General features: G+C 43.8%; 1 protein-coding gene across 1 annotated transcript; it reads right to left on the bottom strand.

Annotated features, from left to right (window-relative positions):
* Positions 1 to 767: 767 nt before the first annotated feature.
* Positions 768 to 24490, bottom strand: FXYD7 (FXYD domain containing ion transport regulator 7). The gene is made up of 6 exons (XM_042438955.1): positions 24284 to 24490; positions 5649 to 5681; positions 4067 to 4141; positions 2748 to 2781; positions 2577 to 2611; positions 768 to 1567 (listed from the first exon to the last, which is right to left on the bottom strand). The coding sequence occupies exons 1-6, from the start codon at positions 24309 to 24311 to the stop codon at positions 1548 to 1550; spliced, it is 225 nt and encodes a 74-aa protein (XP_042294889.1). The 5' UTR covers positions 24312 to 24490; the 3' UTR covers positions 768 to 1547.
* Between the last annotated feature and the right edge of the window lie 72 nt (positions 24491 to 24562).

Genomic DNA, 24562 nt, shown 5'->3' on the forward strand with positions numbered 1-24562 from the left:
GGAATATTGTCTCCAGTTCTGGGCACCACAATTTAAAAAGGTTGTTGAGAAATTGGAGCGTGTCCAAAGGAGTGCAACCAAAATGGTGAAGGGTCTGGAAACCATGTCCTATGAGGAACAACTTAGGGAGCTGGGGATGTTTAGCCTGGAGAAGAGAAGGTTAAGGGGTGACATGATAGCCCTGTTTAAATACTTGACGGGATGTCATATTGAGAAAGGAGCAAGCTTGTTTTCTGCTGCTCCAGAGACTAGGACCCAGAGCAATGGATGCAAGCTACAGGAAAAGAGATTCTACCTCAACATTAGGAGGAACCTCCTGACTGTAAGGGCTGTTCGACAGTGGAACACACTCCCTCGGAGTGTAATGGAGTCTCCTTCCTTGGAGGTCTTTAAACAGAGGCTGGATGGCCTTTTGTTGGAGATGCTTTGATTTAGATTTCCTGCATGACAAGGGGTTGGACTGGATGGCCCTTGCCATCTCTTTCAACTCTATGATGATTCTATGACTTGATTTTTAGATTTCTACCCCCACCTTGTGGCCAGTACCACTTAACACTGCAAATGTCTCCTAAGCCTTGAAGTGGGACCTACAGGAACTCTAACCTCTTTCAGGTACATAAATAATCATAATAAACAAGTAATTGCTTTATACTTTCCGCCTCTCCCTGTGGATCGAGGTGGGATTACAACCTGATAAAATACACACGATAATAAAATCAATAAAATACAATCCAACAACAATAAATAAATAACCAACACAAGAGAGATCAGTTAGAAAAACCCCACATTTATTGATTTGTCAAATTTGGCTCCATGCGTAGATGAGACATGGAGATGTGGATGGTACAAGCGAGGAGAAGCTGTGGGGAGCCCCCCTCCCCAGGGAAAGCAGAAAGTATGCCACAGAAGCAAGCCCTCCCCTGCACATTCTTATTCCAGTCCTATTTGGGGGTCCAGGGCGGACTGAACACCCTTGCCCATCCACTACAGACACGAATGGCCTTTCTGTTCTTAAAAAGCCAAGGGGCCAATGTGGCTCTTTCCCCTTGGGGCTATGATGGTCATTGGACTTCACAGCGTAGCATGAGAAAGCAAAGCAGCAGCAGCAGCAAGAGCAATGGAGGTTTATTATGCCCTACAGTAAGGGGGCATTTCTTTTTGGTGGATGTTTTCTAGAGGGCGGTGGTAGCAGCGACAGCGGGCAGCATTATTGCAATTTTAGGGACCTTTGGGGGGAGGTGGATTATAGGAACCAGCCCCCCAGCAGGGCAGGTGCCAGCTGGGAAACTGACAGGCAGAAGGGTCTGCCACGCTACTACATCACCTGAGCAGCGCCCCAGCCCTGCCCAGGTGCTTGCTCCCATCATGCAATGGAAGCGCAAGAGCTAACTTGGTTATAAAATTGCCCCTCCCTCGTTGAGGATAGAACGGAGAGCCCCTCCCCCTCCCGGGCAGTCAGTGCCAAGGTGCCAAGGTCTCAGGAGAAATGTTCCTGGGCGCAGTTCATCCCCCAGCCAGTTGAGAGCAGCACATCTTGGAGATGGCGCCTATGCACTGCCAGCTGGAGCTAGGAGAAAGAGAGAGAGAGAGAAAGAGAGAGGAGTAAAGAATATGAGAAAGAGACAGAAGGCAGTGGTGGTTAAGACAGAGGGAGATGAATCCCAGAATCTAGGAGCCCTGGCAAACAATGTCTCCCTGCGGGCTTCCCAGCTGCTATTGGAATAGTGTTCTCTGTTGCCATGGCATCACGGTACAGTCCTCAGCATCCTTTGCAACGTCAGCAAATTCCATGGTAACAGGAGGTGGGTGGGAACTTACCTCAGGTGTGGGAGCATCAGCCACCCACTCATACAATTCCTCATTACCTCGCAATGAGATGGTGTAGGACAGACAGACGCACATTAACAAGCACATGTGGAACACCAGCCCCGTTCAACAGGAAGAACTTAAGTCTTCACTGGTTTTAAAAAGCATTGCTCTGGGCTAAGGTGGATCTTTAGGCCACTTCTTGGCAGAAACTCAACAGGGGCAGCCCAAGACATTTTGGCTTCCTGATGCAAAAGAAAAGATGGTATTCTTCCTGCCCTAGCCATTAGTCATTTCACATACGGAGGCTACTGGACTGATAGATGTATCTTTTTCAGACATTGGAGGTGAAATAGCATTCTTCACCACACCTAAAGCAGCAGACTACTTTATGGTTGCCCAGACTAAGTTGTATGGCAGAAACAACTCTATCCTCCCAAAGAGGGGAACAGCGGGGTTTTCAGGAGGAAAAGCAGGAGGCTACCCATATCTATGCACACATCTAGTGTGTCTGAGCAATGTGACACTGTGTGGCCCTCCAGAGGTTGTTCTACAACTCCCACCCATCCTCAACATTAGCAATGCTGGCTAGGGATGATGTAGTCCAACAGCTTTTTGGATTGCCCCAATGGTAGAGCCATCCCCGAAACTAAAACAGAACAAAATATGAGTTCGTGGCTAAGCTCCCAGCTAGGAGCTACATCCATGAACATGCCAATAAGGTACACCCTGCCTTGTGCCCTCCTCCCTCCGAGTGCCACATCACTTACTGGGAGTCTTGCCTGCTGCCCTGGGATCCGACAGGCTGCAGAGGGGAAGACACAGAAAGGGTGCAAGTGAATAGGGGGTAAAGGGTACCATGTCTCGGGATGGGGAGGGACAGGTAAAGAGTTCAGATGAGGAATGAAGACAAAACAGATGGATGAGCTAGAAGTGCCTACCTGGGGTCAGATTTTTTGCACCTGAACTTTTTACCTGCAGAAAGGGATAAAAGAGCAAAGTATCAGTGGAAGAAAAGATGCAGAGATGTATTCAATGGGCAAGATGCGTAAACTGTGTGTGTGTTATGTAGGGCTCCTTAAACTCCACAGGAAAAGGCTTCATAGTTTTTACTGGCGTATGCACAGGAATTCACAGAAATTTGGCCATCCATCTGCTTGACATAGATTCAGATGACTCCATGTTATTGGCAAGGGGGGGGGGGGTTTAAACAGATACAAATTTGCACAGGAACGTGAAGACAATTAACCATCTATGTGAATGTGTGAAAATCCACAGTAATGCACATACTACACTTATGTGTACACTACCCCACAGTCAAGAAGGAGGTAAACTGTTCCCCTTTCTGCTATTTCCCAATGATTCTTTACCACTACCATGCACACACACATACACAGTATTACTCTCTGCCCTGTGTAAGGGGCACACTCATCCCTGATCATGCCTCAATAATCAACCACAATGCCTAGGCCCTAAGAAGCTCTGGGGTAGACATGTTCCTGGACAACCAAAAGTTTTGAAAGCCATTTCTTCAGGCATGTCCAATTTCTTTATTTCCCAGTTTCCCTTTGGGCAAAACTGCATATATTATGTAATAAAAGTAATAACCATTATGCTTCACCAAAAGACTGAATTTTTCTATGTGGCACATTTTTGTTTATGTTATGTAATCTTCCCCCCCCCCCCTTTAATCCTCATCCTAAACCCAGTAAATCTAGTAAACCAAGTGTGACATGGTCAACACTGATGGAAATCCCAATGATCTCATGGCTCTACTCTAGTTGGGGTCTAGCAACTGAATCTAGGCTTTTGTATTCATCTGCCAGATTTGAATGCTACCCTTTCTCCAAGGAATCTATGGTGAAGTGCATATGATTCTCTCTCTCTATTTTATCTAGACACAACACTGTGAGGTAAGTTAAACTGAGAGAGAAAGAGTGACAAGAGACCATCGTTCACAAGTATGGGACTTGCTTTACTTGAGTCAAGTACAAGATTTGGCCGCTGGTTGTTGTTGTCATTGTTGTGTGCCTTCAAGTTGTTTCTAACTTATGGCAGCCCTAAGGCAAACCGTGGGGTTTTCTTGGGGATGCTGATGGTTCCATGGGCCAACACAAAATCCTGTGTTTGGATGGTGAGACTCTTTCTCTGAATCAATGTAAAGCAGTGGTGGCATCCTTAGGATGGGATTTAGATGTTAGTACAGAAGACAAGAAGACATTAAAAAACAACAATCAAGCATCAACAAAATGGAACTCACTCAGTGCTATCAAGATTCCCAGCACAAACATGACGATGGCCAAGACCAGCCCAACCATGCGCAACGTGTCATAGTCTAGAGGGGAAACGCAAGTCAGAACATGAAATGCTCAAAGTCATCCCTGCCTGCCCTGTCCCCCATCCAAGGAGGAGTCTAATTCAGAAAAGGTATAATTCATCCTGTTTTGGATATGGGCACCTCTTTCTCCTTGGATGACTTGCTACAGTTTCTCCTATCTCTCAGCCATGCAAACCGTGAAATTCAGAAACAGCTATGGAGCTTTTAAGAATTATACTCAACATCCAGAAAATGCCAAGTTCCACCAGCCTCTGAAAGGCTTGAACTGACATTGCTGAAACATCGCCTCTTCCCAGCTTGATTGAGTGAACTGGGAGCTATCCATGGTCCCGACTCTTGTTTCCCTGACTCAGTCAAGACTAAGCCATCAGTAAACTAGCTCACCTCACTCTATAAACTCTGCAGTGCCTTGATCAGGTCATTTACTGTGGTCAGACTGACATTAATCTGTTATATTTGACTGAACTTGACACACTGTGACCTGATTGCCTTGGAACTGATCTAGTTGACTCAGCCTGATTTACTTCAAGTGGACTTGTCTGACATTTCCTATCTCTTCCTTTGTATGCTCCCAGTCCCCACAACCAGGATCAAAAGGTAAAAGGTAAAGATAGTCTCTTCATATGAATGTCTAGTAGTAACCGACTGTAGGGCCCTGTACAGATGGGCCTTTTAGCACGTAAGGAATACGTGCTAGGGTTGCCTTGGGGTATCGCTTACAGACGCCCCACAACCCTAGTACATATTCCATACGTCAAAATGGCAATGCCCTGTACACACAAGCGCTGCCATTTTGACGTGATGGACACTTAGCGTCCGCACATCGGGATGCACTTGTGACGGCCCAAGTGTGCCACTGGAGCACTCGGGCGCCACAAGTGTACCAGGAAAAGAACCCACTTTTGTGGGTTCCTTTTTTGCCGGTGAGAAACCGCATGGTTTATCTGCTGCGGCTTCCCGCTGGTGGAAAAGGAGGCACTGGCAGACCACCCTTTTTGGACGGTCTGCATCCCGCCTTTGTTTCTAAGCTGAAGAGCCAGCGTTGTCCAAAGACATGTGGTCATGTAGCTAGTATGGCTGCACCAAACACTGTTACCTTCCCGCTAAAGTGGTACCTATCAATGTACTTGCATTTGCATGCTTTTGAACTGCTAGACTGGGACTAATGACAGGAGCTTATCCCATCATACAGCACTCAGGCTTTGAACTGCCAACCTTCTGATCTTCCAAACATCAGAACTGGCATCTTAACCACTAAGCCACTGCATCCCTACAACCAGTATAACCAGCACCCAAACCAAGATGTCGTGGATGGCAACTCATCACCCTGAGCAATGTCACATCTTAGTTTCCTCTGGTTCTGCCTAGCCTGTGACATATCTGCCCCATTGCCCAACATTTTCTCCTGGAGTAGCTAGAAGTTACTCCCCCCCCCCCCCCCCCGGTTTGGGACAAAAGATTTCTAATCCCAGTAACTGGACAGCATTTCTCTAATATCACTCACCGTAGGTGAAAGGGTCCATGTGGTTGTTGGTATCTGCGGAGAAAGCAGAGAGTCAGAGGATAGTGAGCAACCAAGCTTGCCAAGTATTATGTTTCACTGACTGCTTAAATGTTGCATTAAGTAAGATTATATCCAACAGAATTCAAAACAAAACTGCAGCTTAATAAACAAATATTGCATAGCACTGCTCTGCTCCTTAAATGGATGGTTTCATTACACAGTTCAGTCACTAGGCGGCACTAGACTTAGGTACTAAACACATTGCAGAAATAATCCAGTTTTAGGCCACTTTAACTGTCCTGGCTCAATGTTAGGGAATTCTGAAAACTGTAATATTGTAAGACATTTGGCCTTTTCTGTCAGAACTCTGGTGCCACAATAAACTACCGTTCCCAGGATTCCCTACCACTGGGCCAGGGCAGTTAAAGCCCTGGTCTCAAACTGGATTATGTCTGCAGTGTGTTTTGGACATTAGTTGCACTTCATGGGAGTCAGGTGTTAACTACATTTATTGTGCTTAGAGAAGAAAAAATATGTCTCGCTTCCAGACTGGCATGTGTTCATGATAATCTTCAGTCAGTCAGAATGCACGATCCTGATAATGTCAGGCATACTTCAGGGATACCAAAATCAACATTTCCCTTCAAGCCAATGCAGCATTGAAGTTTGCCATTAATGGGTTTAAATGGATTTGCCAAGCAATGACCCAGAATAAACATCTCTGAAAAATGAAGGAATAGGCAAAGATACAGCAGCTGAGCTTCCTGCACTTGATCTTTGATTCTGGTCAAAGCTAAACTTGTCCTTAATATAAAAGGTAGTTATTGATATATTTTAGTGAAACCCCCTGTAAGAGTCTGTCCTTCCCATATATTTTGATCTTATATTATACAAGCAGCACCTGCAACAAAATGTTGTAATGTGGAGTTCTAGTATTCAAAATCCCAGCCCATCTATTGCACTCCCTCTCCAAAAGCCCTTTCACACCAGACTAAGATAGCATTATGATTCCACTTAATTGTCATGCCTGCATGCTATGGAATCCTGGGGCTTGTAGTTCGTGGGGCACTAGAGCTTTCTAGCAGAGAATTCTAAATATCCCTCTCCAAACTGCAAGTCCCAGGAATCCATAGGATGCAGCCGTGGTTTTTAAAGAGGAATCATAGTGCTCCAATTATTTAGTGTAAACAGGTCCCAGTTTAAGTCCTGCCTTCCCATACTCAGTCAAAATATTGTGGCCACTGAAGACTCATAATGCTTTTGTGGGCAAGAGGTGCATCCCTCCTGAGTTTTCTCCCTTGTGTATTATGTTTTGTACTTCTACAAACCATGGGATTCCTCTCAACCTGCTGATATTTCTCTTTTGTCCATGGATGCTGTTGTTTTGGCTACATAGGGACTGGCACTCAAGAGAATTGTGATCACTCTTAATATGAAATCTGAAGTGAATGTAAACACTGGGCAGTTACCTTGGCATATTGGTGTGAGAGTGAGGACACTGAGCTGCAACAGATGGGAACGTGTGGGTGCATACATAAATTTGGCCATGTTCCCAATGCGAGACATTTCCCAACACTATGACAATGAATAAAAAGCTATAAATGTATATGAATGAATATGAATATGAATATATGAATGAATATAAATGTATATGAATGTAAATGTAAATGGATGGGCAGATTTGTGGCTCTGTCTCTGACTTTCCAAGAAGGCCAGGCTCCCATTCTGCAGATGGTCTCACTTCCAATCTCAAGATAGTTTGGTACTTCAAAGTGATCTTTCAAATGTTTATTGATTACTCATTACTTAGTGATTTATTATTTAATTTGTTTTTAATTATATTGATAGCCACATTTTTATAATGGGAATGCAAGGTAGAAGTGAAATAAATAAATAACAGTGTAGTTTACAAAACTGCCACTTTAAATAAAATGATAATTTCACATCTTTCAGTATTTCTATGTGATATGAAGCAGGTTCTTCATTGTGCATAAAGAGAGGATTGAACATGGCTTCCAACACTGGATTTGAATAACACTGGGTGCCACTTTTAAATTATATACCTATGACAACTGATCCTGAGAATGAATTTCAGGAATCTGATCTTAGTCCTGTATGTCTCCTGAAAAGATGCTACAAACAACTAGAGCGACGTCAATATTGTAAGAAAGAATCCATGTTTCTAGAGGAGTACAGCAAATGTTTTACAACAGTGTGGATGTCTCCTGAAGGAGGGTCTACGTAGAGGGAGGGTGTAAGGTATGCTGGAGGTCCAGCGGGGCCTGGCCCATTCTGCAACCATGTTACAATGAGGAGGGAAAAATGAGGCTAAATTGTAGGTCATACTTGGGGATATTTATGGAAACTTATTTCCTACATCTATCTATCTATTGTCCAATCTTGTGAGATTTGCTAGCGCAAAAAAATTAAAGAAGGTTAAGGCAGAACAAAAGACACATGCTGAACAGTAGGTTTCTCTCCCTGTATTTTCTATAGAGCAGAGAGAATGGGATTGTGCAGTGAAATTAGGACTCTATAAAAGATAACAATATGTTTGATTCCCTATGGTAATGCTTTCTCAAGAACTACCACCAAATGGGCTCAGTGTGGCCACTGGGCTGCACCCCACTTTTGTGCACCTCTGAAAAAAAAACCCAGCAGTCTCCCAAAGCCTCCTTAACCCCCTCTTTGAGCCATTTTCTCCAAAGCCATGCAGTCCCTACCCACCCAAAAAATTGTGGAAACTCATGAAAATAGCCCCAGCCCAAACCCACAAGCATCTCAGGTTCAATTACTGCCCCAGAATACTTCAGTTTTCCTCTGCAGTCCCTCTCAGTCACTTCCTTTTGCCATTTTGAGATGGGCTGCAAAGAAAATTGGAGTTATTTGGACTTGCTGTGATGGGTATGGTCTACATGGGGTCTAGTGAAGGGAACTGGCCCTTGCCTCCTATGCAGTTATCCACATCTGAACTGCCAGTTCCAGAGGAGGGACATCTTGTAAGAAGGACAAGACATTTGTCATAATCAGACAATTGGTGCCTGGGGCAAATAACAAAATGACACCATCTACAAAAGCCATTTAGACTGTAGTACCTACTGTACTACCTGAAGCAACAACCTCATTATGCCTCACGGTAGCCTCCTCTAATGGAAACTGTACTTTTGCAGCCTCTGTGTTAAGTAATCTCTTAACACAGATATATCCCATTCTCTCCTTCCTTTTTTAAAGAAGCTAGGACAGGTATGTAGGTTACAAACTACTTTTAAACTTGCAATGTAGATGTACCCTAATACAGTAATTATTCAAACAATACCTTCAACGGAGTACAGAATTTCACTGACTTGACGGAAAGCTGGAATGCCAAAAAACTAACTGTAGATGCTTCTCGCAAGGGCACAGCTCAATGAGAGGGTACCTCCTTTGCCTGCATAGCCCAGATTCAATCTGCAATACTCCAGTTAAAGGGATCAAATGGCACAAGGCGGAGAAATCTTTTGCCCTCTAGTTGTTTTGGTGTACCACACCCATAATCCTTCATGATTGGATGTGCTGGCTGGGGGTTCTGGGTAGTGAGATCCAAAACGTCTTTAGGACTCATCCTTAAATTAGCAGAATGAAAAAGAGATCCTGGAGAGCTGCTACCAGACAGACAACAAAACGCAGCTCCCTTTCTCCATTTTAAGTCATATCAAAACCCACAGGAAGCCACAGCTACTTACTTAGAAATTATATTTCTATTCCAGCTTTCCACCAATGAGCTCAAGATGGCATATTTAGATCTCTTCTGCCCTACTTATATGCACAGATACAGAATAGGGGACACCTTGCTTAACAAGACTACATATGAAAGGGATCTAGGAGTCCAAGTAGACCACAAGTTGAACATGAGTCAACAGAATGGTGTTGCAGGTAAAAAAGCCAATGAGATTCTAGGCTGCATCAATAAAAGTATAGTGTCTAGATCAAGGGAAGTAATAGTGCCACTCTATTCTGCTTTGGTTAGGTCCCACCTGGAATACTGTGTCCAGTTTTGGGCACCATAATTCAAAAATGATGTTGAGAAGCTGGAGCATGTCCAGCAGAAGGTGACCAAAATGGTGAAGCGGTTGGAAACCATTTCCAATGAGGAGAGACTTAGGGAGCTGAAGATGTTTAGCCTGGAGAAGAGAAGGTTAAGAGGTGATATGATAGCCCTGTTTAAATATTTGAAAGGTTGTCATGTTGAGGCTGGAGCAAGCTTGTTTTCTGCTGCTCCAGAGACAAGGATGCGGAGCAATGCATGTAAACTACAGGAAAAGAGATCCCACCTCATTAGAAAGAATTTCCTTGTAGCAACAGCTGTTCAACAGTGGAATATGCTTCTTTGGATGGCCATCTGTTGGGCCTGCTTTAATTGTGTATTCTTGTATGGCAGGAGGTTGGACTGGATGGCCCTTGAGTCTCTTCTAACTCTGTGATTCCACTATGAAGTTGGTCAGACTGAGCAAGAGTGCCTGGTATTGCAACCCCACCTTCAACACACCTTATTTTGGAAGCTAAGCTCTCCCATTCCCTCTGGCTTCTTTCATTCCACTAAGCCTAAATCCCACATACAATATACAGTCATAGTACTTTGATACCACTTTAACTGCAATGGTTTCTGGGAGAGGTAGTTTGGTGAAATACATAGAATTCTCACAAGAGAACTGTATTTTTTTCCTCTAAGAGAATTAGTGCTCTCTAGCAGAGAATTCTAAGCAACCCACAAAACTACAAATCTCAGAACTCTTTAGGGGGAGTGCCACTGAAGTGCTACCAAAATACTAAAACTATGAAATGCAGATATACTATAAAAGGCTACAGAGTCAGCTTCATCATCTACCCTGAACAGGAGGAAATTCTATCTTACTCCATATTTATAATGAGAAACAACACCTACGTTGCACAACATCCTTCATTTTGACACTTTTATTATATGTAGCTTTACTACAGAGCTCCCTCTTCCCACAGTGGCAATCCTTCCACCATTTTGTAAAGTCCAATGCCTGCCATGAATGGCCTGCAGACCATAAGCACAGGGTTATGCGCTCTCCCACACTCCTGAGAAGCAGTGCTCTCTGTTTCTGCCCCATCAATGTTTCCTCATCCTTTCCTTTGAGTACCCTAATGAGATGCTCCCATATTTCCACATGAAGCTGCTTTAATAAGAGTATAAAGGGGAGAATATTAGCACCTGCAGCTTCTCCTGCTACATGTGTAGACTCATGTAAAGTGCTGCCTCCCATTTGCAACTGGAATATTATTGGGGCTAAAAGGGGGGTTGAACACACTACCCATAGTTTTGACTCACGCACAACCTGCAGCTTGTCTCTCTGTGTCCCTCGCCAGTTCCTTTAGTGAAGTGGCCAAGCAGACATCTTCCTACTTCTCACCTACTCCACGCACATATCTCTCCTTACTCGGTACTTATCATGTGCCCTATTAAGACCCCAGCCTCATTCTGGTATTTCAGGACCATGTCTCAATCCTATTACCCCTTCTTCATTATAAAATATGATCTGCCCCCATGCTGCCTCCCTTCCGCCAACCAGTGCTGCCTTCCTTCCTCCCTCCCCTAACCCTTCTAGCTGCAGCATATAAGTAAGGAGAGGCCTCCAAAGTGCCTGATGCAAGATTGAGGGCGGTTGCTGCGGCGGCGCAGGGACTGCGGATGAATAATGCAAACTCCAATGCAGGGGATGGGGGGTTGCCATGGAGACAGGACACTGCATTGAGAGAGCCGGGTGTCTTAATCCAGTGCCAGGGCTCAGAAGAGGCAGCTGAGGAGAAAGGATGCTCAGAGCTGGCCCTGAGCCAACTGTCCATAGGAAGCTTTCCAGGCCTTGGGTGCAGGCTCCCATGGCTCCCCACAGCTGTCAGTTTACCTCAGTTGTAACCCAGCAACTTCTCCTGTCAAGCTGAGCAACAGCCACCCTCAAATGCGCCATGTGTGTCCTCAAATCCACTCTGTGTCCTTAAGCGTCCTTTTACAACCCCCTTGATTTCCTCCTTTCCTCCTTAGTATCTGAGTCCTGCCCTCTCTAGGAATCAATGGAAGGGACGTGGAGTTTGTTGCGGTGGATGGGTACGGGTCAAGGTCCCCTATCACTGAATCAGCAGGTTTCCCAGAACATCCTGGAAGCAAGCCAAGGAAACACCCTGCAGACAGCCATAGCCGGCGACTGGGGCAGCCGCAGAGATGGAGAGAGTGATAAAAAGGAGTGGCGTTTCCCAGAGCTGCGCATTAAACCGAGAAACATTATTATCTTTTCCCTCCTGACACAAAGCTGGCCAAGGAAGCCCAATGCCACTCCAGTGCTTCCTCCCTGCACCCCAAACAGAACATGAGGTTAGGTTGCCACAGCATTTCGGTAAACTCAGCTTCTCATAAAGGATGCTGGCTCTCTGCAGTGGTGTATGTGCCTCCAGCTTCTGTTCAAATACTGACCCTATTTAGAATATGGGCTCTGAGTATAGGCTGGGGAATCGCGGTGGCACCGGGGGGATGGCTCCAGGCCAGACCCTCAGACGTCCTTGAAGGAGAAAGCATTTTTGTGGCTGGCACACACTGACTGGGCAGACACCCAGGGCAATGAGAAAGTGGTGGTGAATGGTTGTGAGCACGTAGGAATGCACCTCTTGGATCTGAAAAATGGTTTGAGGCAGTAACTCTTTGGAGAAAGTGGCTTGGATGTAACAGGCTTCACTGATGCATTGGCCATAAGAAGTGCTTTAGTCTAAGCTAGCCAGTGGCATGCATGGTTAGCCACAAAAGCCATTTGCGGAAAGCAAGATCTTGAGCCTAGAACAGAGGTAGGAAGCATGCCGACCTCCAAATATTCCTAGTCTGCAATTCCCAGCATTCCTCACCAGTACAGTAGTTATGCTGGCAAGGGCTGCTGGAACTTGAGTCTAACAACATATGGAGGGGTGCATGATTCCCAGCCCTGCTCTAGAACAAAGAATTCAATAAAGTCATAAGTGAATCTGAGCAGGAACAGAATGCCTTCTCCTCATTAGAGACTAATAACAGAAAACTATCCTTGCATGCATGCCTTTTGCTGCCCTCCAGATATGTTGGACAACACTTACCATAATCCAAGGCCTGTAAAGTAACTGAGAATGGTGGAAGGTGAAGTTCAACACAGGTGGATGTGTGAATTTCCAGGTGAGAAAGTACACTTTTTGATGCCCCTGAACCACCGCTATAAAACAAATGGCTTCTGACTAGAATTCTGGGGTATTAAAGTTTTGTTAAGGATATTGAGAATTTCTTGCTAGAGACCTGCTGCTCCCTCAAACCGAATTAGTTTCCGGGTGGCCATGACACTTAAGAAGACTTAAAACTGTTTTAAATTTGTAATCCATATTAGAGTCAGGCCTTAGGTTTGGGGCACAAGTATATCCTTTCCTTCTGGTGCCAAATAATCTGATCTGATGTGGAGTTGAAGGCTTTCATGGCCAGCATCCATAGTTTTCGGGCTATGTAGCCATGCTCTAGAGGGGTTTCTTCCTGACGTTTCGCCCCAAAACCCCACAAAAAACTATAAACTGATCTGAACTTTAAAAAAAAACCCACATTTTAATTGAAAGATGTTATTACTCTGTGGTTGTTGAATGTGGTCCCTTTGGAGGCCTGACTAGTGCAGATCCTGGTGTGATAACAGCACCAGCCAAAACATGGCTTCGTAAGCCATGTTTTAGCTAAAGCCTTTGTACCCTCATAATTTCCATTGTTTAAAATAATTTTTCTGCAGGATTCCCAGAAATATAAAGTGGGATACAAATATTTTAATATATTAAACAAATTATTTACTACGAATTTGCCCATCTCCTTAAGCTTGTGAATAGATGGAAGAAAGTAATGATAAAGGCTGCCCCATTTGCCACGATATAGACAAATATTAAATGGTTGTTGCTGGATAGGTTCCATAAAACAGCTATGGAAGAGATGAATTACCTGGTAGGGGAAATTGGTCTCTTTTGATGGGCAACTTGTAGCCCTTCAGAAAGTGCTGAGCTGCGTCTCCTATTGCCAGCACAGCAAAGAGCAAAAGTTTTGGAGGGAGTTGCAGTCCAAAAACTTGTGGAATGTCATGCATTCCCCACACCTGGCTTTGGTTTGGAGGCTATAGGCTTTTGGTTAACACAGAACTGTTCAACTATTCAGAATGAAGATTACCATCATGCAAAAGCTTAGATACTTGGTCTAGTTGATACCTCTGCTGAAATGTCAAAAAACATTTCAGAAACCCACTGAGGCTTATAAATTATTCCGCACTGAGCACAAAGAGCAAATGGTTCTCATGAATATGCAGACTTGCAGCACACTAGGCTAATCTGCCAGTAAAAAAATAGCAACAGAAATGTCAAAGGCTTTGCTTGTGTCACTAGGCAGATCACAACAATCACTTAGCTGCTGAGTCTCATCACAAATACCTAAACTAACCCTTTTTGATGTAGTGCCTTCTAGAGGTTTGGGACTCCATTTCCCATCAGCCTCAGCCAGAATGGCCAATTGTCAGGGAAACATACCACCTAAAAACATCCAAAAGGCATTAGATTGAGGGAAACTGATTCAAAAGCCATTTTGACAGAAGAAGAAGAAGAAGAGGAGGAGGAGGAGGAGGAGGAGGAGGAGGAGGAGAAGGAGAAGGAGAAGGAGGGGCTAAAGAACAATTAAAAAGGGTCTCATTCCAATTAACACTGTCTAATGGACTTCCATGCTGACAGTGAAAACAAAGCCATTTGAGCCAATGTCCACTTACTGAACTCAATGGAGCTTTCCTTTATATAAGTTGGTATGGTTCTGCAGTCAGCCTAAACACCACCAGATCCTATTTAATTTCAGAAGCTCAGCAGGTTCAGTTCTGGTTAGTATGTGGATGGGAAGCTGCCATCAAGGACCAGGTGCTGTAGAGGAAGGACCTGACAAAACCACCTCTGAGTATTGCTTGCCTAAGAAAACCCATTGGGTCACCAAAAGTTGATAGGTGACTTCAAGGCACATACAAACAAGCACACACACATGACGTTGCCTCTTAAGTGTAGTAATGTGCCCACATTAACTTGGATCCAAACCAAACGAAACCAAACATTTCAGGTTCAGATCTGCCCAAAAGAGAATATCCCACTGTGATTAGTGCACATGTCTAAATTTGCATAAGATTAATTTTGTACCAATTATCCCTGGCAAATGCATATGAGAGCAAACATACACTGTCATAGTTTAGCAGTCTGACCAAACTTAGAGGCAGCAGTGGAGGAAGCAAAAGTTGGACCTTAGGGCTAAAACCCTGGGCCCTAGAGTTTGGGGTAGGTAAGGGCCAATTATAACACAGGTGCTCATTTTATTTTTCACTATCAAAATGTCCTTTTCAAAAATAAAATGATGCTTGTGTCCAAATAAAAGAGCAGGAGGAGCAGCCTCCATTTCTGTGATCGTGACCATGCTATCAATAGAATTTAAAATTGAAAACTACATATGCTCAGAGTAAGGTAAAGGTAAAGGTATTCCCTGTTGACAAGGTTGTCAAGTTGTGTCCAACCATAGGAGGTGGTGCTCATTTCCATTACTAAGCCGAAGAGCCAGCGTTGTCAGAGACTACTCTGTGATCATGTGGCTAGCATGACTGCACAGAATGCTGTTTACCTTCCCACCGGAGTGGTACCTATTTATCGAATTGCATTTGCATGCTATTATTATTATTATTATTATTATTATTATTATTACCCTTTATTTATAAAGCGCTGTAAATTTACACAGCGCTGTACATACAGTCTTATTAATTGGATGGTTCCCTGCCCTCAGGCTTACAATCTAAAAACTGCTAGGTTGGCAGAAGCTGGGACTAGTGATGGGAGCTCACCCCATCATTCAGCATTTGGACCTCGAGCTGCCAACCTGCCAGTCTTGCAATCTACAGAGTCAGTGTCTTAACCACTTGAGCCACTGCAGAAGTGCTCAGAGTACTTCTTTTGAAAACAATCTTGGTTCAAAACCCTATTCCCCCTGCTCTCATCACATCAGCAATTAGAAGCAGTTATAAAGCATGGAAAGTGGTTACAGGGAGAAATAAGACATATTACTTGTGTGCATTACCGTATACAGTACACACAGCTGAGATCCAAAGTCTAAAACTTTTAGGAAACCACAGCCTTGCAAATGTTTTTTTGTCTTCAGCTTCCAAAATCTGCAGCTAGCAGGATCAATGGTAATGAATTATGGGAGTCATAGTCCAACAATATTTGGATGCCCAAAAGTTCCTACTCACTTAAAATTACCAAGCTTTGCACCAAGATCCTTCTAGAAAGCGAGAGGGTATCTTTACACAGTTCCTTTAAAAACTAGGTAGCCTCAGAGTGGAAAGATACCAAAGCATGACATTTAGTTCTCCTGCCTGCGTCAGGTAGTTGATAGTACTGCTCACAACAGACAAACAGCAACCATCACCTAGTTAGGTGTGCATGAGCAACATGGGGAGGGGGGGGGAACGGACAACAAATGGGCAGTGAGATAGTTCTCACATTCTTATATTGAAGAGTTTGACGTGTTTGTCCAAGGTTATTTAGGGGCAAATTCATACATAACAATTTTTTTTAGGTGTACACCAAAAAGAATAAAATAAAGAATGAATGCAGCAAACATCTGTGCCATAGAAACACAGTTGTCAAGGAGCTGGCATTAGCTGCTCATCCCTGCTGATTGCCACAGAGCACACACACTGTGGTTTGTCACTGCTCCCTGTGTGAAAACAGCCCTGAACAGCTGGGGGTGAACTAGGTGGAGGCATAACGCTCTGTGGCTGGAATCTGTGCATATAGTTTGCAATAACCTTGTGTGACTCCTCTTCCCCAGTCTGCGTGCAGAGAAGCACATTACCTTGGCCTGGGCATAGGGCTGCTTTATCATGCGGAGGAAGGGAAGGGCTGCAAACAAAAGGCAGCATGCATGCTTGCACGCTCACATAAAAACTGACAGTACACCTGCCCAATTGCACAGATGTACAATGCCTTGCCTGGTATGCATGTAAGACAGCAGCTGATCAAAAAGTCCCTAAAATCAAAGTTTACTCACCATCCTATCCTGGAACTAGATGCCTATGCTATATGGAAAGACATTCACATGTCATTCATAACACACTTGTGCAGCCGGGGTTACACATATGCAAATACATTTTTGAACATGCATATGTTTGCTTCTTCCCTATCTACATCCTCCCACTCTTGACACATCAAGTCATGCCTACACACCTTGATGAGTGTACCATTCATGAAACAGCAGGTTCACTGACAGCAGAATTGTGTAGAGGAGGGTTACAATTGAGTGGAGAAGCTTTAGTCCTTTAGCTGTTTTGGATTTCAATACCAAGCAGTATCACCAATAGTAAAGACTGGTGAAAGCTGTAATCCAACATATCTGGAAGGCCAAAACTTCCTTAACTCTAAGCTACCAAAGCTCTTCTCAGAGAGTTTTACAGTCCAAATAAAATACACATTCAGATTATTCCTATGGAGATGCCCCCCTACAAAAGTGTTCAGCATGGGGTCAGGGAATGAGACTGCATTCATCAATAGCGAGAAAGGATCTTGTATGCATATAATTCACACTCATTAGGAAAGGATAGAGGGAACCTGACTCCCCAACTCTTTTTTAGAAGGTATTAGAAGGGCAGTGATCTTAACTAAAACTGAGAGGGCTCAATAAGCCAAAGGTGCCGATTATGTGACTTACTCTTGCCAGCATAGTTAGTGCTCACAAGTGTTGGAAGCCTTGTTCCAACAATTACAGTATCTGAATGTAATAGTGTAAACATTTTTTTACATTATCTTTAAATTCTATGGAGATGTTTTTCAGGTTTATTTCAGCAAGATGGCTGATTTAGTGTTCTCCTTTAGCTTTACTCTGTTTGGTATTAGTAGTTCTTGATCTGTGACACAATCTGCTCGTGGTCTTGCTTTTGCACTGAGAATGCAAAAGAGAATGAATCCATTTTCTGCTTCCCATTATATTCTATGTAAGTCTCCTTGCTTGGAAGTCTTTAAACAGAGGCTTGATGGCCATCTGTCGAGTATGCTTTGATTGAGAGTTCCTGCATGGCAGGGAGTTGGACTGGATGGCCCTTGAGGTCTCTTCCAACTCTTTGATTCTATGAGTTCTATATTGGCCTTCAACTGATATCCATGCATACAACCACTTCTTGGGTTGTTTGCAACAAACAAACCGTTGGCCTCGCAAAATTCAGTCAGTCGGTCTCCTGCTTCATTTCTGGTTCATAGGCCAGATCTTCCTACAATATTGGATTCTGTTGCGTTTCCTATTTTTTTTCATCCTAGTCACGTATGATTAACAAGAAGTCCTGTTTGAATGAATGAATGAATTTATTTACCGTCTTTGACCAAAATAAGAAATGCTGTTTTGATGTGTGATCAGTTTCTTCATGAAACTCCTCCGTAGAATCCTTCAGTTTCTTCTCATTTTGCCTCTCTGGTTGGAGTGTAAATTTGAATTATGGTTATTTTAATGGGTTTCCATCAGACTGTGCATCCTTTTGTCTGTTGCTACTCATGTACAGTTGGCCCTTCTTATACACGGATTTTTTATACATGGATTTAAGCATACACGGTTTGAGAATGTCCCAAAAAAGTATAAATTTACCTTGATTTTCCATTTTTTTTAATCAGGGACACCATTTTGCTATGTCATTATATGTAATGGGACTTGAGCATACACGGATTTTGTTATACATGGGAGATCTTGGAACCAAACCCCAGCGTATAACAAGGGTCCACTGTAGCATGTTGTGTGTGCCCTGATATTATCTCTTTTTTCACTTGGATTGTGTCTGTGGTTTAAAAAATCTTCAAATGAGGATTTACCACATCTCCCTCTGTGCAGTGCTAACAAGAAATTTAAACCAAGACCAAGGAGCCTACTTCCTCAGATGAATGAGGTGGGGTGGAGAATCCAGAGACAGACTCATATAAGTTGGCTGTATGGCATTCTCACACACAACGTGCTTATATAGATCTGTCTCTAGACCCTCCACTCCACCTCATGCATCTGAGGAAGTAGGCTTAAGTCACAAAAGCTCATGCTGCCAGCTTCTTTCTTGCAGTTAGTCTTAAAGGTACAACAAGATGTTATTGCATATGTAAAAGAAATAAAAGGATGATAGTTACATTTAAAGAAGAATCATATGAGGACGGACCGCCAATTTTACAATGTTAAGTGAGTGATGCACACAGAGTACTAGGGAGAAATACATCATCAAGAACATCTGGCATATCAACAGAACTACTTCAGTCTACAAAGACAAAATCTACAGTCAGCCCTCCATAGCCACAGATTCTCCATCCACAGATTCAGCTATCCATGGCTTAAAAATATATTTTTAATTTAAAAAAATAAAAAAAGCAAACCATGATTTTGCCATTTTATATAATGTCCATTTTACTCTGCCACTGTGTATAATGGGACTTGAGCATTCATGGATTCTGGTATCCACAGAGAGTCCTGCAACCAAACCCCAGCAGACACCAAGGGCCCACAGTGCTCTAGTTATAATTAAAATCTGTTAATGAAAATGGAAAAACAAACAATGGCCCACAGATTGGAAATCCTCACTGTACATCCCAGTCCCCAAGAAAGGCAATAGTCATCACATAACCACTACATTAATCTCCCATGCAAGCAAAGCTATGCTCAAAATTCTACAATGAAGACTCTTACTATATATGAAGTGAGAAATGCCATGTTCAAGCTGGAATCAGGAAAGGAAGAGGCACTCGGGATCATGTTGCAAACATATGCTGGATAATGGAACGTACCAAAGAACTTCCCAAGAACATCAATTTCTGCTTTATAGACTGTACAGACTGGATGGGGTTTTTTTTAATAGATCATGATAAACCATAGATCACTCTTAAAGAAATGATGCCACAACATTTGATTCTGTTAGGGCAGAATACAGAGAAACAGAGTAGTTTCCAATTGTCAGGTAAAGATGCATTTTATCACCCTACCTATTTAACCTGTATGCCAAAAATATCACACATAAAGTTGTAGGTATGAAAACTGGAGGAAGGAACATCAACAGTTTAAGATAGGCCGATGACACCTTATTGCTAGCATAATAAAGCAAAGACTTAGAACGGTTATTGAAAACAGTTGAGGAATACAGTGCAAAGGCACATTTACAGTTGAACATTAAGAAGACAAAAGTAATGACCACAGTTGATTTACCTAACTTTAAAGCAGACCATGAAATAGTCCAAGATTTTCCAAATCTTGACTCAATCATTAATAAGAGTGGAGACTGCAGTCGAGAAATCAGAAGACTAGGACTTGGATGGGCAGCTATGAAGAAGTAGACAAGATGCTGAGATGTAAAGATATATCACTGCATATTAAATTAAGATGGTCCATGGCTGTGAAAGCTGGACAGAGAAGAAAGTTGATAGGGAGGAAAATCAACTAATTTGAGATGTGGTACTAACTGGAGAAGAGTTTTGGGAATACCATGGAGTGCTAAAAAGACCATTAAATGGATCCTAGAGTAAATCAGGCCTGAACTCTCCTTAGAAGCCGGGATGTCTAAACTGAAGCTGTTATACTTTAGCTATAGAAGAAATTACAAGATGATAATGCTTGATAAGGTGGAAGGCAGTAGGAAAAAAAGAGGAAGACAACATTACAGATGGGTAGACTCTTATCAAGAAAGCCATGGCCTGAAGGACCTGAGCAGGGCAGCTGAGGATAGGGGGACTGGGGGGTCTGTTATAGGGGGTCTCCATAAGCAACTAACAAAAACAGCTTCCTAAATTGACCATCTTTCATATGAACAATGGAGTCAGAAGTGATATAACATCACCTCCACTTGTTCCAAACACGTTTCAACACCCTACGGAATAGCACCAGCCCTGGCACAGTTGCCCATTGCTTCTGTATAGGATTGACTGCTGCATAGCATCCTACTACTCAAAGGATTTAGGAAGGCGTCAAGAAAATATCTGCCACTCCTAGCCACAGGGTACAAATACCAACATCCTACAAATACCAGTATCCACACTTATATGGACAGAAGCTCAGATTTAATTCTTTCGGAAACACCCACTCAGTACAACATTCACTGATAAGCAGCATAGAAATGTACTTCCTATTGCTAAAACATATACATTCTGACCAAAATGTCATTCAAACATATATACCCGGTACATACAAATAACAGATGGTAGAGCATATATACACAATCACATCAAATGCATACAACCAGAAATGTTGCTTGCATGCACACACTGGCAATATGGCATCCATACAGTTCCCTCATACATACATGCTAACATACTCAGTACCCCGTAGACGACAACCCAGAATCGCTGGGATGACATGAATAAATGGAACTAGGTTGGTAAGAAGGAAAATAGGATATGGTTCCATTCAGATAACACGTCAAAATATAGTTTAAGTTTCTAGCAGGCCTACTTTGGCTCAGAGACAATTGCTTTTCATTTGCTATCTGCCCAGAACCTGCATCTTCTAGACACAGTAGACTATGGGAACAGAACAGCTATGGCCATGACCATTCAATAAAGTCATCACATACAAACACTGTTTGCACAGACTATAGTTACTCTGAACCATGGTTTCAGACTCCTGCTCGCAATAATGAATTCCTCAAGCCTGGGGCCCTTTTGCAATACAAATGGCAACTTCCTATGGGATCCTAGGGTTTGTAGTTTGGTGTGGCACTAGAGCTCTCTGGCGGAGGGTTCTGAACGTCTCGCCCTAAAATGCAATTCCCAGAATTCCACAGGATGTTGCTTTGTCAGTTAAAGTGGAACAATAGCATGCATTGCATGGTGTGCCAGACTTCATAGTCTCCTTGCAAATGATTGTTAGACTTCCCTAGCCATGATGTGGCATAAACTTGAACTAAGCTTGTGCAGATGCACTGGAACAGACCACCTATCAGTAGCCTTGCAATATGCTTTGCAAACCACAGATTCTGGATTCAAATTCTGCTGTCTCTACTTAAAAGGAACAGGTAACAGATAATGGCAAACAACCTTCTTCTGATACCCTGTTAGTTAGAAAAGGCAGCACTGGACATGATAGGCAGATAACATTACATTTCTTCTCCGATAAGAAGAAATGTCTTCTTATAATCATATATTTATTCTCTAATAAGAAGAAAGTTAGAGCTCTCTCTCTCTCTTTCTTGTTGTAGCTACTGTTCTGAGAAGATACTTTGGGTTAGGTGTTTTTTCGAGGGGGGACACTAACACTGCTCAAATAGTAAATAGTTTACTTATCCTTCTTGTATCATCTCCAATATGTGAACATTTCTTCCTCCCCATGCTGCCCCCACAACAACCTTGTAAGGTAGGACAAGCTAAGAGAAAGTGACTGGCTCTGGTCACTGAGTGAGTATCATGGTTCCTGGGCATGGAACTTGAACCTGGATATCCCACATCCCGTTCAGTGGCATCCATGTCAGTGAGTCTTTGAATCTGCTCTTCGTTTTATGCTGAACTTTAAAAAGATGCTATCAGAGGGGTAGAACCCATAAGTTAAACAGCTTTGGTGGCTCTTTTAAACTTCCGTCTAAAGACCAGAGCAGATTCAATGCCGTATTGACATCGAAGCCACTAGCTGTTGCCGGTCCCAGTCCCAACACTATATGCACTGTAGTACATACATATGTGTGAACATTTGTGCATGAGGAAACTCCCTTATATATCAGGTAGAAAACATTACCTGATATAAGGCAGTTTCCTCTATCTGTGTCTGTTAGTGTCTTCTCCCTCTTCCAAAATAAACTAACCTATAGACCATCTTCCCAAAACAGTAGCTACAACAAGAAGAGAGAGCTCTGAATTTCTTCTTATTGGAGAAGAAATGTACGTTTATAGAGGAAAAGTGGAATGTGAATGTAAAAGGAGATGATTTCAGCCTAAACTGTACATGATTTCAGCCTAAATTGTACATGACCAACCTTTCAACCATCACACATCTATCAACCTTTTCCCCAGGTACCCAGAGAGAGAGAGATGGCTCTGCGGCAGAAGCTTAGCCTAAACTTTTGGCATCTTGACTTGTGGGAAGGGGGGGGGGGGAGAAAGAAAACAGGCCATACACCCGGCTGCGCACAAGCACAACAAATCCCACTATGTTCACATCAGCACCGCACAGACTGTTCCTGTCTGTCCTCCAGAAACAGGCAGCAGAATCCCTCTGTTTTCTTTTGCCTTGCTTTCCCAAGCCACATTCCATCCAGGCATCCGAAGTGTGCACCGACCCAGCAAGATCCAGCAATGCCAACCTAACCGCTGGCAGCATCCTCTTCCCTCCTGACAGTCAAACAGAGCAGCAGCTGCTGCTGCAGAAGCGGATGATGATGGTGATGATGATGATGACTTCAGGCTCCCAAGGACTGCAGTGAGCTGGGCAACATGCTGTGAGACTGCAAATACACACACACACACAAAGACAGACCCTGCAGCAATTCTTACAGGACCAGAGAGGGGAAGGAAGGAAGGAAGGAAGCTGCTTTGCCCAACCTGCCTCTGTGATCTCTTAGACCGCATCCTTCCGCATTGCTCGAATAACCCAGTTTGACACTGCTTTTAACTGCCAAGATGTGTCAAGGGGAGAAGTGGAAGAGAGATTTTGGAAATGGAGTGGGTAAAGCAGGCTGGTCTGGTTTGATACCACTTTGGTTGCATCCCCACTGGAGGAATCACCCGGTTTGTTCCCACTTTAACTTGTTGTCTGGCTCACTGATATGGAATCCTGGGAGTTGGATTCTGTTGTGGGACCCAAAGTGGAGCCACAAAAACCCACAAATCTAAACCATCTTCTCAAGAGAACAACTGCAATGAGAGGATCTGGGAGGACCTCAAAAAACCCCATTCCCACGTTTCGCCTTCTTTTTGAGTGTTTGGACCAGGGCTCTGGAGGCTGGGGTTCGAATCCTGAAAGATGGTCTGGGAAAGGCACACTCTCTCAGCCTCAGGAGAAGGCAAGGCTACTTAGACTCTGGGTTCGAATCCTGGCTGGGTCCTGAAAGCGTCTGAGGTGACACTCTCTCAGCCTCAGGGGAAGGCGAGGGCAAAGCTCCTTGCTCAGAAAACCCTTTAAAAAGGTGGCCATAAAAAAGGGCTGTGTCCACACTGGGCAAATAACCCGGTTTATTTAACTCTCTTCTAGCTCCAGGCTATGGAATTCTGGGAGTTGGGAGTATGTTGTGGGCCCCACAACATACTCCAACTCCCAGAATTCCATAGCCTGGAGCCAGACAAGTTAAAGCGGAGCCAAACCGGGTTATTCCTCCAGTGTGGATGCAGCCCTTTTATAACCACCCTTTTAAAAGGGTTTCCTGGGCAAGGTTTCTTGAAGGGAGCTTTGCTCTCGGAGGCTGAGAGAGTGTCACCTCAGACGCTGTCAGGACCCAGCCAGGATTCGAACCCAAAGTCTAATAGCCTGGCTGAGGCTGAGGCTGAGAGAGTGTGGCTTGACTTTCAGGATTCGAATCCCGGCCTCCAGAGTCTAGTAGCCTTCCCTTCCCCTGAGGATGCTGGCCTTCCTGAAGGGGAGAAAGATGGGGTCTCACCCTGGTGGATGGTCGCAGGGGTCGCCATGGCGGTGGAGGAAGAGGAGGAGGAGGAGGAGGAGGTGGTGGTCTTCTTGGCTGCGCTCAGCTGCTGCTGCTTCTCTTCAGCGAAGATGCACGAAATGCGGCAGAAGCCGGCTGGGCGGGAGGAGGAGGAGGAGGAATAATAGGTGAAGAGGGCTGGGTTTTGTTTTCCCTTCCTTCCCTCCTTCCCTCTTTCCTCCCTTCTCCTTCTCTCTCTTTTCCCCTCAGTCCCTCTCCGCCTCCCCTTCGCTTCGC

The sequence above is a fragment of the Sceloporus undulatus genome, chromosome 9 (genome assembly GCF_019175285.1).
Source record: "Sceloporus undulatus isolate JIND9_A2432 ecotype Alabama chromosome 9, SceUnd_v1.1, whole genome shotgun sequence".
Classification (NCBI taxonomy): domain Eukaryota; kingdom Metazoa; phylum Chordata; class Lepidosauria; order Squamata; family Phrynosomatidae; genus Sceloporus; species Sceloporus undulatus.

Bases quoted from the DNA above. Each gene is read 5' to 3' on its own strand.
- FXYD7 (XM_042438955.1), bottom strand. From the start codon at position 24,311: ATGGCGACCCCTGCGACCATCCACCAGG. The intron at 4,142-5,648 runs GTGAGTGATATT...TTTCCCCTCTAG, and splicing joins CATGGACCCTTTCACCTACG to ACTATGACACGTTGCGCATG. The intron at 2,782-4,066 runs GTGAGTTCCATT...CCCTTTCTGCAG, and splicing joins GGGAATCTTGATAGCACTGA to GTAAAAAGTTCAGGTGCAAA.